The 13,622-nt window shown below is 45.6% G+C and overlaps 1 protein-coding gene across 2 annotated transcripts in view; it reads right to left on the bottom strand.

Moving 5' to 3' along the window:
* Window positions 1-13,622, bottom strand: part of prkce (protein kinase C epsilon) — a 201,824-nt gene that overhangs the window by 79,462 nt on the left and 108,740 nt on the right. Inside the window, exons 3-8 of one of the 2 annotated variants that reach the window (XM_012962692.3) lie at window positions 13,236-13,395; window positions 5,669-5,703; window positions 5,080-5,165; window positions 4,622-4,751; window positions 1,540-1,682; window positions 894-926 (exon numbers count right to left, since the gene is read on the bottom strand). In XM_012962692.3, coding sequence (XP_012818146.1) covers window positions 894-926; window positions 1,540-1,682; window positions 4,622-4,751; window positions 5,080-5,165; window positions 5,669-5,703; window positions 13,236-13,395 — 587 coding nt within the window. The remainder of the gene's footprint in view (window positions 1-893; window positions 927-1,539; window positions 1,683-4,621; window positions 4,752-5,079; window positions 5,166-5,668; window positions 5,704-13,235; window positions 13,396-13,622) is intronic. The other variant, NM_001114252.1, reaches the window with a different exon arrangement.

Raw genomic sequence — 13,622 nt, 5'->3', positions numbered from 1 at the left:
AAAAAAAAAAAAAAGCTGACACAAGATATGAGGTTATCCCCAGTGGCAAGGAACCTGCAAGTCCCATCAGCTGATATTGGCTCCAACTCCCAGTACCCCCAGCTTTTGCCATGATTATGAGAGTTGCAGTTCAGCAACACCTGTTGGGCTGCAGGTTCCCTATAACTTGTACACCCACAGATTTACACGAAGCCCCTAAAAAACAAAAGCACAGAAAAAGATTTTTTTTCACATTAAGCAGAGAATGATTAGTTGCACCCCTGCAATAAGTAATGTATTAATCAGGCAAGACTGACATCTGCAAAACGAAACCCAAGTGAGATTCTAAAGTTAATTAGGTCTGTAGCTTTAAGAGTGGAACCTACAGGTGCAGTTATAAAGTGAGCCTTCCCAGCTACCATACAGGAAAGCAGGTGTAGGGGATTAGTGCGGATTATGGATCAGAACCCTTAGAGCTAAGCTACCAGGGTGACTTACTTGGAGCGACCTAATGAGGTACAAGGCATATTTATAAAGCAACGCATTTCACGCCACTGTGTACTACCCCATGGATTTAGCTCCGATGTAATATGGTGGTTGGGAAAGAATGCAGCATGGAGTATTATCACTTCATAGGATAGTAAGGAAGCAACCTATAGCAACCAATCAGCATGCAGCATTTACTGGTCACCAGTTTAAAAGCAAAATTGGTTGCTATGAGTTACTGCACCTGGGCAAACCTTGTGCCTTTTATTACATATGGGGTAGAGACACTCCCCGCAAGTGGCCCTTGTAGCTCAGCCCTATATATAAGATATGTTCAGGACAGGAGGTTCACACGATGAGAGCGAGTGTCAGTAAAGCAGCAGAGAGAGGCGACACAGAGCGCCGCTGGCGGCGGGTTCATAGCATACCTTCATCGGTGAAAATATAAGGGCGTTTCTTTTCTGTTATAGGATGGAAAAACAGGTAATCAGGTACGACCTTAGTAATGAATTTGCCTTAATGAATGCCCTTTATACAGCGGGTAAAGGGAAAGTTCACCTAAAGAGATAAAACCCTTGGTACAGTAGAAGGCTTCATGCGCACTGGCATTCTGGGTGCTACTCCCGCCCTCCCACTGGAGGTATGAAGATGGAGTAATCAGGAGACTTGATATCCCAAAAGGGATGTACGAACACAGAACAAAGACATAATGCAAAAAAAACCCATATGAAAATAAAGGTAGCCTTAAATTCACTTGAAGGTTGCTAGGGCTTATGACTGTAGCAACCAAACAGCAGTTCATCTACAAAGTTGGATGGCAGCTGAATAAGAAGGTAAATAAATAAATACAGAAAAGACAAATAAAATACCAGTATTTCTACTGCAAAACATTCCACGCCAACTACCAGTAGTGTTCTTGGGCAATACCCTGGGCACAGGGGTTAGCTGCTACAGGGGGGCATTTACACTGGCACAGTATGAACAGCGCCGACCATAACTAGTGTCCCATCGCCCTCAGCAGTGGGTATCAGCAAATGCACTCACTGCCCGTAGGTACCAGGGATAGGAATGTACCTTTTTCCTTCGCTGCCCGGCAGCTGTGATTTTATCCGGCGTGACACCGAGATCTGCTAATACTTTTGCTATCCCCCGAGAGTCCACGCCACAGTTTGGTGCTACGTTCGATTCACAGCGGCGGTGGACGTTCATTTTACAGACTGAAAGAGAGCATGGGAGAACAAATTTGTTTCTGCTCAGTAACACGGCATTGCATTCACCCCAATTCCCTTTCCTTCCTATTGCCAGGGATGCACATCTGCTGCTAATAACCTTTTCCTACAGTTTCCATTACTCTTGCAACAAAACTTTTCTTTTCGAAAGCTGGTCCTCTAGTGCCCTCTGGTGGCATCAGCAGATATCTTCCTTAGCGCCCACAGACCCTCTGCATCTTACACCAGTGATCCTTAGTTTTTGTGAAGATTCCCTGATGAGAGCTAATTGCTGGTTTACTTTTGAACAGGGCCAGGTGAATCAGCCAGCCTTGCAATACACAGAGGTGGGCTATATGATGGCAGCTTTGAAAACAGACTTAACATAAGCAATGTATCTCCCCCAGATTTTAGCCAAGATACAGTGGATATAAAAAGTCTACAGGTTCCTGTGCTGTACAAAAATGAGACAAAGATAAATAATTTCAGAACTTTTTCACCTTTAATGTGACCTATAAACTGTACCACTCAATTGAAAAACAAACTGAAATCTTTTAGGAAGAAAACCAAAGAAAACTAAAATAATGTGGTTGCATAAGTGTGCACACCCTCTTCTAACTGGGATGTATTTGTGTTCAGAATTAAGCAATCACATTCAAAATCATGTTAAACAGGAGTCACATACACCTGCCATCATTTAAAGTGCCTCTGATTAACCCCAAATAAAGTTCAGCTGCTCCAGTTGGTCTTTCCTGACATTTGTTTAGTCGCATCCCACAGCAAAAGCCATGGTCCCCAGAGAGCTTCTAAAGCATCAGAGGGATCTCATTGTTAAAAGATATCAGTCAGGAGCTGCAGAATTATCTGGCAAGTACTGGCTGTGTGGTACATGCAACAACAATCTCCCGTATTCTTCATATGTCTGGGCTATGGGGTAGAGTGGCAAGGGGAAAGCCTTTTCTTACAAAGAAGAACATCCAAGCCAGGCTACATTTTGCAAAAACACATCTGAAGTCTCCCAAATGCATGTGGGAAAAGGTATTAAGGTCTGATGAAACCAAGGTTGAACTTTTTGGCCATAATTCCAAAAAATATGTTTGGCGCAAAAACAATACTGCACATCACCAAAAGAACACCATACCCAAGGTGAAGCATGGTGGTGGCAGCATCATGGTTTGGGGCTGTTTTTCTTTAGCTGGAACTGGGGCCTTAGTTAAGATAGAGGGAATTATGAACAGTTCCAAATACCAGTCAATATTGGCACAAATCCTTCAGGCTTCTGCTAGAAAGCTGAACATGAGGAGGAACTTCACCTTTCAGCATGACAACGACCCAAAGCATACATCCAAATCAACAAAGGAATGGCTTCACCGGAAGAAGATTAAAGTTTTGGAATGGCCCAGCCAGAGCCCAGACCTGAATCCGATTGAAAATCTGTGGGTTCATCTGAAGAGGGCTGTGCCCAGGAGATGCCCTCACAATATGACAGATTTGGAGTGTTTCTGCAAAGAAGAGTGGGCATGCTGATAGACTCATACCCAAAATGACTGAGTGCTGTAATAAAATCAAAAGGTGCTTCAACAAATTATTAGTTTAAGGGTGTGCACACTTATGCAACCACATTATTTTAGTTTTTTTGGTTTTCTGGTTTTCTTCCCTCCACCTAAAAGATTTCAGTTTGTTTTTCAATTGAGTGGTACAGTTTATAGGTCACATTAAAGGTGGAAAAAGTTCTGAAATTATTTATCTTTGTCTCATTTTTGTACAGCACAGGAACCTGACATTTTAACAGGGGTGTGTAGACTTTTTATATTCACTGTACCCTTTAGCTTTGGGCCAAGTTACCCTTTAGCTTTGGGCCAAGTTACCCTTTAGCATTGGGCCAAGTTACCCTTTAGCATTGGGCCAAGTTACCCTTAAGCATTGGGCCAAGTTACCCTTAAGCATTGGGCCAAGTTACCCTTAAGCATTGGGCCAAGTTACCCTTAAGCATTGGGCCAAGTTACCCTTTAGCATTGGGCCAAGTTACCCTTAAGCATTGGGCCAAGTTACCCTTAAGCATTGGGCCAAGTTACCCTTTAGCATTGGGCCAAGTTACCCTTAAGCATTGGGCCAAGTTACCCTTTAGCATTGGGCCAAGTTACCCTTAAGCATTGGGCCAAGTTACCCTTAAGCATTGGGCCAAGTTACCCTTAAGCATTGGGCCAAGTTACCCTTAAGCATTGGGCCAAGTTACCCTTAAGCATTGGGCCAAGTTACCCTTTAGCATTGGGCCAAGTTACCCTTAAGCATTGGGCCAAGTTACCCTTAAGCATTGGGCCAAGTTACCCTTTAGCATTGGGCCAAGTTACCCTTAAGCATTGGGCCAAGTTACCCTTTAGCATTGGGCCAAGTTACCCTTAAGCATTGGGCCAAGTTACCCTTAAGCATTGGGCCAAGTTACCCTTAAGCATTGGGCCAAGTTACCCTTAAGCATTGGGCCAAGTTACCCTTAAGCATTGGGCCAAGTTACCCTTAAGCATTGGGCCAAGTTACCCTTAAGCATTGGGCCAAGTTACCCTTTAGCTTTGGGCCAAGTTACCCTTTAGCTATGGGCCAACTTACCCTTTAGCTTTGGGCCAACTTACCCTTTAGCTTTGGGCCAACTTACCCTTTAGCTTTGGGCCAACTTACCCTTTAGCTTTGGGCCAAGTTACCCTTTAGCTTTGGGCCAACTTACCCTTTAGCTTTGGGCCAAGTTACCCTTTAGCTTTGGGCCAAGTTACCCTTTAGCTTTGGGCCAAGTGCAAACTGGAGAAACACCATTTTCAAATATGGGCACAGGTCACTATTTAATGGCAACTAAAAGAGTATTATTCTGTTACTACTTACCACACTTAAGGGGGTGTATAAAGTATATTATATAAGACTTATGTAAGTCCCAGAACCACAAGCCGTGGGCCACTTACCTTTGCACTGCAAGCCTTGCCTCAAGAGGCCCCAGAGTAATGAACCACAGTGGTCACAGAACGTGGGTACTTTGTAGTTATGGATGCCAAACTTGTGGGGCATGTTGACACTAAAACGCTGAGAGCCCACCTGTAAGATTATAATATATTCATTAAATGAATAACTCCCCCCAGTGAATAAAACCACAGGATTACTGCTGCCCCAGACCCACTTTGCTTATGGTGCCGCTTACGGGTTTCTAATGACTTTCTCATTCATCAGATCCCCCACAATCCTTAATAAAATAACCTCATTGGTACATTATTAAAAAGTTCTATTCAGTTGTGCATTGGTACAACTCCCTGCACCCTGGGACTTGTAGTTCTACACCAGGAGCTCTACCAATAAAAGTGAGTGGGAATACACAGAAGAGAAGGATGTTTTCCAACAAAGGCTGTTCCTCAAGCTAAATATTTACCTCGTCGGGGGTTTCCTGTTTCTTTAGGCCGGCGCACTTGGTTATTATAAGCTCATGGCACCGCTTGTGAACTACGCAAGTGCAAACTGGAAACAGAAACACAAGTGGTATTATCTCAAAGAAACAACCATTCACATCACTCTAACTCATATTTATTTATATATAACATAATAATAATGGGCAAAATACATTATTTCATGTAGGTATCCTAGGTATGAGGAATAATAGTCCCTTTTTAATCCCTACAAAATTACATGAAAACAATATCTGTTTCATTCATACAGTAGAACTGGCCCCTCCCCTGGGCCCCAGGATGAGTAGCTCAGAAGCTACTTATCTGGTCTTTGACCGGTCAAAATTATGGCTACCACCAGAGGGTGCTGTTATGTTGTTGGTCTAAGAGCTTGCATTCATTAACATGTAAACACAGATCAGCTGATACATCACTATGAAGGGGAGGAGGTTGGTATATGTCATTGGGGAATATAATATGTATATAAAATGCCCCTATGCCTGCAGTTCACTCAGTCTCCTAAAGGTGGCAGAGCAGCACACAGAGTTAGATGCATACAGTTAGTTGCTTACTTACCTTGACATTGATATCCCTGTTTTCCTATAACTCCCCTGCAACAATAAGCAAACAATAATAATGAGACAATGAGGGCAGGAGGGTAGAATTCGTATTTGGGGAGGGGGAAACAACAGATTCCTATGGGGTAAAATGTTTTTTTCTTACAAGCAAAAATTCTATCCTATGGTTTGCTATCAGGCCTCCTCTGCACCCATTCAGGTGTGTTTACCAAAGCCATAAAGGAGTAGTTCACTTTTGAATTAACTTTCAAAATGCTGTAAACAATGATATTCTGAGACATTTAGCAATTGGTTTCCATGCTTTATTTTTTATGGTTTTTCAGTTATTTTGCTTTTTGTTCAGCAGCCCTCCATTTGGTATTTTAGCAGCTATCTGACTGCTAGGGTCTTTTTTGCCCTAGTAACCAGGCAGTGGTTTAAACAACAAATGGGAATATGGATAGTAGAGGGTCTGCACAGAAAGAAAAGTAATAAAAATGAACAATAATAAAAATGTAGCCGTACAGAGCAATAGTTTTGGGCTGCCGGGGTCAGTGACCCCAATTTGGAAAACTGAAAAGTGGCAGAAGAGAAAGGCAAATAATTTAAGAACTGTGAAAAATAAATAATAAAAACCAAAGTTGCTAGGAATATGGCATTCTATCAGGGTTGGTCTGGGCCGGGGGGCCCCGCCGGCCCAGAATCGATCCCTGCCGGAGCACTCCAGGGGTCACAGGTCCCCTAAGTATGGGCGCTCGGGGGAGGGTGCACCACGGCAGGGGTCCCTTTGGGGGTGTGGGGCCCCTGCAGTGGCAGCCCCGGTGGGCCCTGAACCCCCAGTCCGACCCTGCATTCTAAAACATACTAAAAGTTAACGTAAATTCCCAAAAATAGGGCCCCAGATTGTGCAAGAATGGTTCCCCCCCATCTCTCCCATAACCCATTAATAAGGGAAGGGATTCGGAAGCACTAGGTACCCACTGGGGCTGCGCTGAGCTACAGCTGTGCCTACTGTGCCAAATTAGTGCCAAAATCTGGGTATTTGGGAATAATAGAAAATGGTGTCAAATCTGGCATCAAATGAATCATCATTGGAAAAAGAAATCTCTCTATATAAAAGTGTTTAGATCCCTATTAGAGAATTTGTGCGTGAATGTTCCCCAGGGCACAGGTGAGTGAGCTTAATGGCATCAGGAGTCGGAGGCGCAGGGTGGCAGCGAGAAGCTCACAAACACTTCACGTCACTTGTATTATAAATAGCTGCAGCGAGGATTTATTTAGCTCTTTAAAATGCAAATTGCAGGGCCGTGTAACTCGGGAAATGGGACTATGATTTGCCTGTAATTCATGTGCAATAAGGAGCTGCATTAGAAACGTCCCTCTGATATTAGTAACGAGCACTTACAGCACCTTAATGAGTCACTGTCTGACGGTCACACACACGGACCCCTGCTGCTCGCTGCTCATTGGCCCCCGGGCACAGGGGGAGCTGAATCCAATAGGCTTTGCCTTTCTATGCAATTGTAGCCTGTGGGTGGCAGGTTATTTCCTTTGCAAAGGCACTTACAGGCCCTCCATGGGAGCCTCCCACACACCTCAGCCCAGCTCCGCTCCAGTGTTACAGAATAATCCCTATATAGCAGCGATCCTTACACTCATGTACAGCAAGGTATATTCATCTACCATACACAGGGCTATTATCCCACTGCTACTATAGGCACCATCTCTCCCTACTATACCTGCTATCCCACAGCCCCAGTCCCTTCCCAGAGGCTATTATCCCCCCACTGCTACTATAGGCACAATCTCTCCCTACTATACCTGCTATCCCACAGCCACAGTCCCTTCCCAGAGACTATTATCCCCCCACTGCTACTATAGTCACCATCTCTCCCTACTATACCTACTATCCCACAGCCACAGTCCCTTCCCAGAGGCTATTATCCCACTGCTACTATAGGCACCATCTCTCCCTACTATACCTGCTATCCCACAGCCCCAGTCCCTTCCCAGAGGCTATTATCCCCCCACTGCTACTATAGGCACCATCTCTCCCTACTATACCTGCTATCCCACAGCCCCAGTCCCTTCCCAGAGGCTATTTTCCCCCCACTGCTACTATAGGCACCATCTCTCCCTACTATACCTGCTATCCCACAGCCCCAGTCCCTTCCCAGAGGCTATTATCCCCCCACTGCTACTATAGGCACCATCTCTCCCCTACTATACCTGCTATCCCACAGCCCCAGTCCCTTCCCAGAGGCTATTTTCCCCCCACTGCTACTATAGGCACCATCTCTCCCTACTATACCTGCTATCCCACAGCCACAGTCCCTTCCCAGAGGCTATTATCCCCCCACTGCTACTATAGGCACCATCTCTCCCTACTATACCTGCTATCCCACAGCCCCAGTCCCTTCCCAGAGGCTATTTTCCCTCCGCTGCTACTATAGGCACCATCTCTCCCTACTATACCTGCTATCCCACAGCCCCAGTCCCTTCCCAGAGGCTATTTTCCCTCCGCTGCTACTATAGGCACCATCTCTCCCTACTATACCTGCTATCCCACAGCCACAGTCCCTTCCCAGAGGCTATTATCCCCCCACTGCTACTATAGGCACCATCTCTCCCTACTATACCTGCTATCCCACAGCCCCAGTCCCTTCCCAGAGGCTATTATCCCCCCACTGCTACTATAGGCACCATCTCTCCCTACTATACCTGCTATCCCACAGCCCCAGTCCCTTCCCAGAGGTTATTATCCCCCCACTGCCACTATAGGCACCATCTCTCCCTACTATACCTGCTATCCCACAGCCCCAGTCCCTTCCCAGAGGCTATTATCCCCCACTGCTACTATAGGCACCATCTCTCCCTACTATACCTGCTATCCCACAGCCCCAGTCCCTTCCCAGAGGCTATTATCCCCCCACTGCTACTATAGGCACAATCTCTCCCTACTATACCTGCTATCCCACAGCCACAGTCCCTTCCCAGAGACTATTATCCCCCCACTGCTACTATAGTCACCATCTCTCCCTACTATACCTACTATCCCACAGCCACAGTCCCTTCCCAGAGGCTATTATCCCACTGCTACTATAGGCACCATCTCTCCCTACTATACCTGCTATCCCACAGCCCCAGTCCCTTCCCAGAGGCTATTATCCCCCCACTGCTACTATAGGCACCATCTCTCCCTACTATACCTGCTATCCCACAGCCACAGTCCCTTCCCAGAGGCTATTATCCCACTGTTACTATAGGCACCATCTCTCCCTACTATACCTGCTATCCCACAGCCCCAGTCCCTTCCCAGAGGCTATTTTCCCCCCACTGCTACTATAGGCACCATCTCTCCCTACTATACCTGCTATCCCACAGCCCCAGTCCCTTCCCAGAGGCTATTATCCCCCCACTGCTACTATAGGCACCATCTCTCCCCTACTATACCTGCTATCCCACAGCCACAGTCCCTTCCCAGAGGCTATTTTCCCCCCACTGCTACTATAGGCACCATCTCTCCCTACTATACCTGCTATCCCACAGCCACAGTCCCTTCCCAGAGGCTATTATCCCCCCACTGCTACTATAGGCACCATCTCTCCCTACTATACCTGCTATCCCACAGCCCCAGTCCCTTCCCAGAGGCTATTTTCCCTCCGCTGCTACTATAGGCACCATCTCTCCCTACTATACCTGCTATCCCACAGCCACAGTCCCTTCCCAGAGGCTATTTTCCCTCCGCTGCTACTATAGGCACCATCTCTCCCTACTATACCTGCTATCCCACAGCCACAGTCCCTTCCCAGAGGCTATTATCCCCCCACTGCTACTATAGGCACCATCTCTCCCTACTATACCTGCTATCCCACAGCCCCAGTCCCTTCCCAGAGGCTATTATCCCCCCACTGCTACTATAGGCAAGATCCAAGTTAGACAGGCACAAAGAATTTAAAATGGAATTCTCTCTCATTTCCATGAATAACCGGTTCCCCTGATGATAAAATCACCTGCAGCAACATGTCATGAAGCATTTTTGGGTGAATAATGCCAGTACAGGGCAACCCACAATGCCCCCTACATGGGTCACTGCATTAATTCAGTGACCTCCAATTTCTATACAGACCAATATTAGGCTGATTGGGCCAATAAAAATCTGTTCTGCCTCAAGCTCTGTGTGTTTGTGTACAGTCCTGGCCATTAAAGGCTGGGGAATTCTTCGTAACAAAAACAAAGAATAATACATTCTTAGAATAACCCCCAATCTGTGTTATTCTAACAATGTATGGACAGAAGGACAGTGTGCGGCTCATCTGCTGAACCCATTTGCTGCCTGCTGGCTCTGGGAGCCCCTGTCATTTCCGTGCCGTCGGTACCATACTACAAGAAGCCAAGGAATGTTTTCCTGTTTTGTATTTGCTCTGAGTGCCGTGTGAATGACAGGATCTATCAGGCAGGAAGAGACACGTGCCCAGAGGTAGAAGAATGCGTGTGCAGGATAACATGAGATGCGTGTGTGCTGCCTGTGCGTGGGTGTGCGGAACAATACAGTCAGTAGCAATGTAGGTAGTGCTGCGAAGCAAAAACTGAATGCGAGTGATTTGGAGCAGACAATGAATGGGGACCGACAAACACTGATTCAGCCATTGCTCAAGAACTCCCCATAAGCTTCAAAGCCTCACCTCCGATTGTACCCCAAACTGTGGGTCTTCCCCACTAGGGGAGCATAAGGCAGTAGATAAGGGTCTCTAGATATTCCTGATACTACAGTAGGTAGCAGTTATCCCCTGTATAGGGAGACCAACAAGGCATCCCATTCAGGGGCAGCTCCATGTGTGCCGCCCAGCTTCCATGCAGAGGAATGATTATCTGCTATGTCACACGCAGGGAAAAACAAAAAGCAATTGAAATCAAATCAATAAAAATAACTGCAACTCCCATTGTGCTCAGTGATAAAAGCCCTTGCAGGATGCCAGGAGTCAGAGTAACCCCACGCTTGCTACGCATGTCAGTCTATTACTTTCCAGCAGAGGGAGCACTTGCACCGACCTGGAGAACTTCATTGAAGTTCTGCACTATCATGTAAGGGCCCTAAGGGATCTAACAGGAGAGGTGCCTTTCTAATGGCAGCCGAGTTTGCAGGTCAGATGTGGCCCTTTAAGGGAATTTTATGACCCTCTATCAGCGAGGGTCAACCAGACTTGTTTGTATGACATAAATTTAATGTAAGTTACCCCCTAAATACTGTACAATAAGTGGCACATCTGTTAATTGACCCAAGAAAAAACTGGACCACATTGGAAAAAAATTGCACCGCACTATACTAGACTACTGTATATGTTCCTGGCATTGGACATAGTTTGGACAGAAGACGCTTCAGGTCAATATCTCTGCCAGTAAGTTATGGCAAGACACTTTCTCTTCATGGGCCCTAGGCAGATTGCAAGTTCATCGGGGTAGTTTTACGACAAAAACACAATTTTCCCTGAGCACCACAAAGAAACACTTGAATCAAAAACAAACAGAGCCCTGGGCAGGGTAGCAATTATGTGCCCCCTCCTTCCACTGCTTCCTTTCTCAGAGGCACAATATAGTGGTTGCTGCACTCAAATACTGCCAAGACTGTATGTGCCACCCTGCTCCTAGTCTGTCTTGGCTAAGTCAGGTAGAACTGGCGGGGCAACTTATTTTTATGCCTAGAGTTCTTGTGCATAAGCCAGCTCTGAGTGGTACAGAATGAATCAGTTTGGGTCTAATTCAAGTGCAGATCAGTACCAGAGATACTAGGCTCCCAGAAGCATCAGAGGGATGGGGAATACAGTAGCCAGGCTCTGCTCCCACCCCCAGTACCAGGCTGTAATGTACCAGCGGGAAGTACCCGAGCCATTACTGTGCCAGCCTGAAGACTGGAAGTACCAATTGCTCTGTACCAATCTTTGCTTATAAGTTAAGTGGTATAATTACACCAAAATCATTACTGTAGGAACTATGCGTTATCACAATGTTTGGAATCAAATAAAAAGAACTAAAGAACTAAGAAGCTGAACTGAAGCTTGAAGCAAAGACATGAAAGCAGGTGCAAACAGTTGGTAAAACCCCTAAATGAATAATATGTCTTACAGGGTGGGCATAGTTTTCCCTACCCCCCAGGCCACTGTTAGCACCTGCTTTCCTGACATTCCCCTACCTGTCTGTTCTTGTTTCACCAAGGAGAGCCACCTCTTTGGTCTCATTTCTTGCTGGGGTTCGGTGTGGGCAGTGGGCACACTGGGCAGGAAAATGCTATGACACACCACTTTCACTGAGATACAAAGTAATTTGAGACAAAACCCTTTATCTCGCCCCCTTCAGTACATATGGAAACAGATAGAAAGTCCCAGTGGTGCTGCACGGTCGGCCCACAACTTAGCCTGTGTTTTAGATTTTGGCCCCCTTATGTAATTGAGGTTGACACCCCCTGGTATAGAGCCGCTAGTTGCGACTATAAAAATACCTGTATAATGGGTATTTCCCTGGGGTTTAAACAGTGGGAGTGCAGCCTCACTAAAATGCCCTTACAGTTTAATTTGCTATATAACAGATAGGACCACATGATCCCCCAAGGAATATATAAGGCAAGGAATTTGCCTTGACCTTTTTCTTGAATCCATCTCAAGCTTAAGGGTTGATAAGTCGGAAGAGCCTGGGGCAGGTATGTCCAGGCAGATTAAGCAAGAAATGCAATGAACAAGGGTTGGCCACCGTAGGGCTAGAACCCAATGAGTAGCTCAAGGAGCATAAAGAAGTTAGGGCTTGGTAGTACAGCAGCCATAAATTCCACACAGATTAGTAAGTGGGTTGACAGTGTATAGGGCCCAAGTGCCAGTTAGGGGTAAAGGTTCTTCCCATGAAAAGCTGTAGTCTTAGGAAACAAAAGTCAACTGCGTTACACCTTTCCATTGTGCAAGGTCCTAATGTGTACCCTTTTGCAAGTATGGCTTAATTATTGAAACAGTGGCATCTGTAACTTTGTCATTAGATAAATTGGGCCCAGACCTAATAAATAACCACAGGCTAAAAGTGTGCAGGATTTCAACTTTACAACTGGATCCATCTCCCTAAGCAGAACCTGCCTGCTACGCGCTACAGATTGTCCAACTAATGGTATTCGTTTCTGGACACCCGTACTTCATCCCAGAACCCACCAACCATTTTGCCAAACTAAATACCTGTGTAGAATATTGTCCCTTTAAATGTATGACAAATATATTCATGAACCAGATTTTGGATCAGGCAGATGCAATAACAGTTTGCAGATTTATATCTGGAAGAAGCACAAGCCTATTTCACTCCTACACTCTGAGCTGAGAGAAACACTACAGCTGAGGGAGGGGTGCAGAGCAGTTGGGCAGGGAGAACAGATAAATAACATGTAAAGCATAAAGTAGGGTTAAACAAGGTCCATAACCTGTAAGCAGCTCTGCTCGGTGACGCCCTGATTGTTGCCGGATTGTTGAGCACAGCAGGATTATAAATCAATGCAACTTTGCCAAACTGGGTACCATAATATGGATTAGAAAGAATAGACAAAACATAGGCCTTACCATATAAAATCCCGGCAGTGGGAACAGTAGGTTGGTTGTCTAAGGTATGTTGCCATAAACTTATGCCCGTTAACCTGGTGGACCCTGCGCCGCACAGCACCCTGCCGCTTCCTGGGCCGCATTCGCTCCCTGAATACACGTTCTTCATTTTCTTTGGGTGCTGTAGGGAAAAAAAACTAAAAATATTAATATATACACACCAAAAGGCCTTACTGTTATATGCAATACCTATACAGTACCTTGTACTTAATCCCTTCTAAAATGTAATTAATCCTTATTGCAGCCAAAACAATCCTATTGGGTTTATTTAATGTTTTACTGATTTTTTTGGTAGACAAAGTATGGAGATCCAAATTACAAAAAGGCCCCTTAGCCCTAGTTCCCAAG

This window comes from Xenopus tropicalis, chromosome 5, assembly GCF_000004195.4.
Source record: "Xenopus tropicalis strain Nigerian chromosome 5, UCB_Xtro_10.0, whole genome shotgun sequence".
Classification (NCBI taxonomy): domain Eukaryota; kingdom Metazoa; phylum Chordata; class Amphibia; order Anura; family Pipidae; genus Xenopus; species Xenopus tropicalis.
Note: the sequence above shows the minus strand (reverse complement) of the source record. Positions and strands in the feature narration are given on the sequence as shown.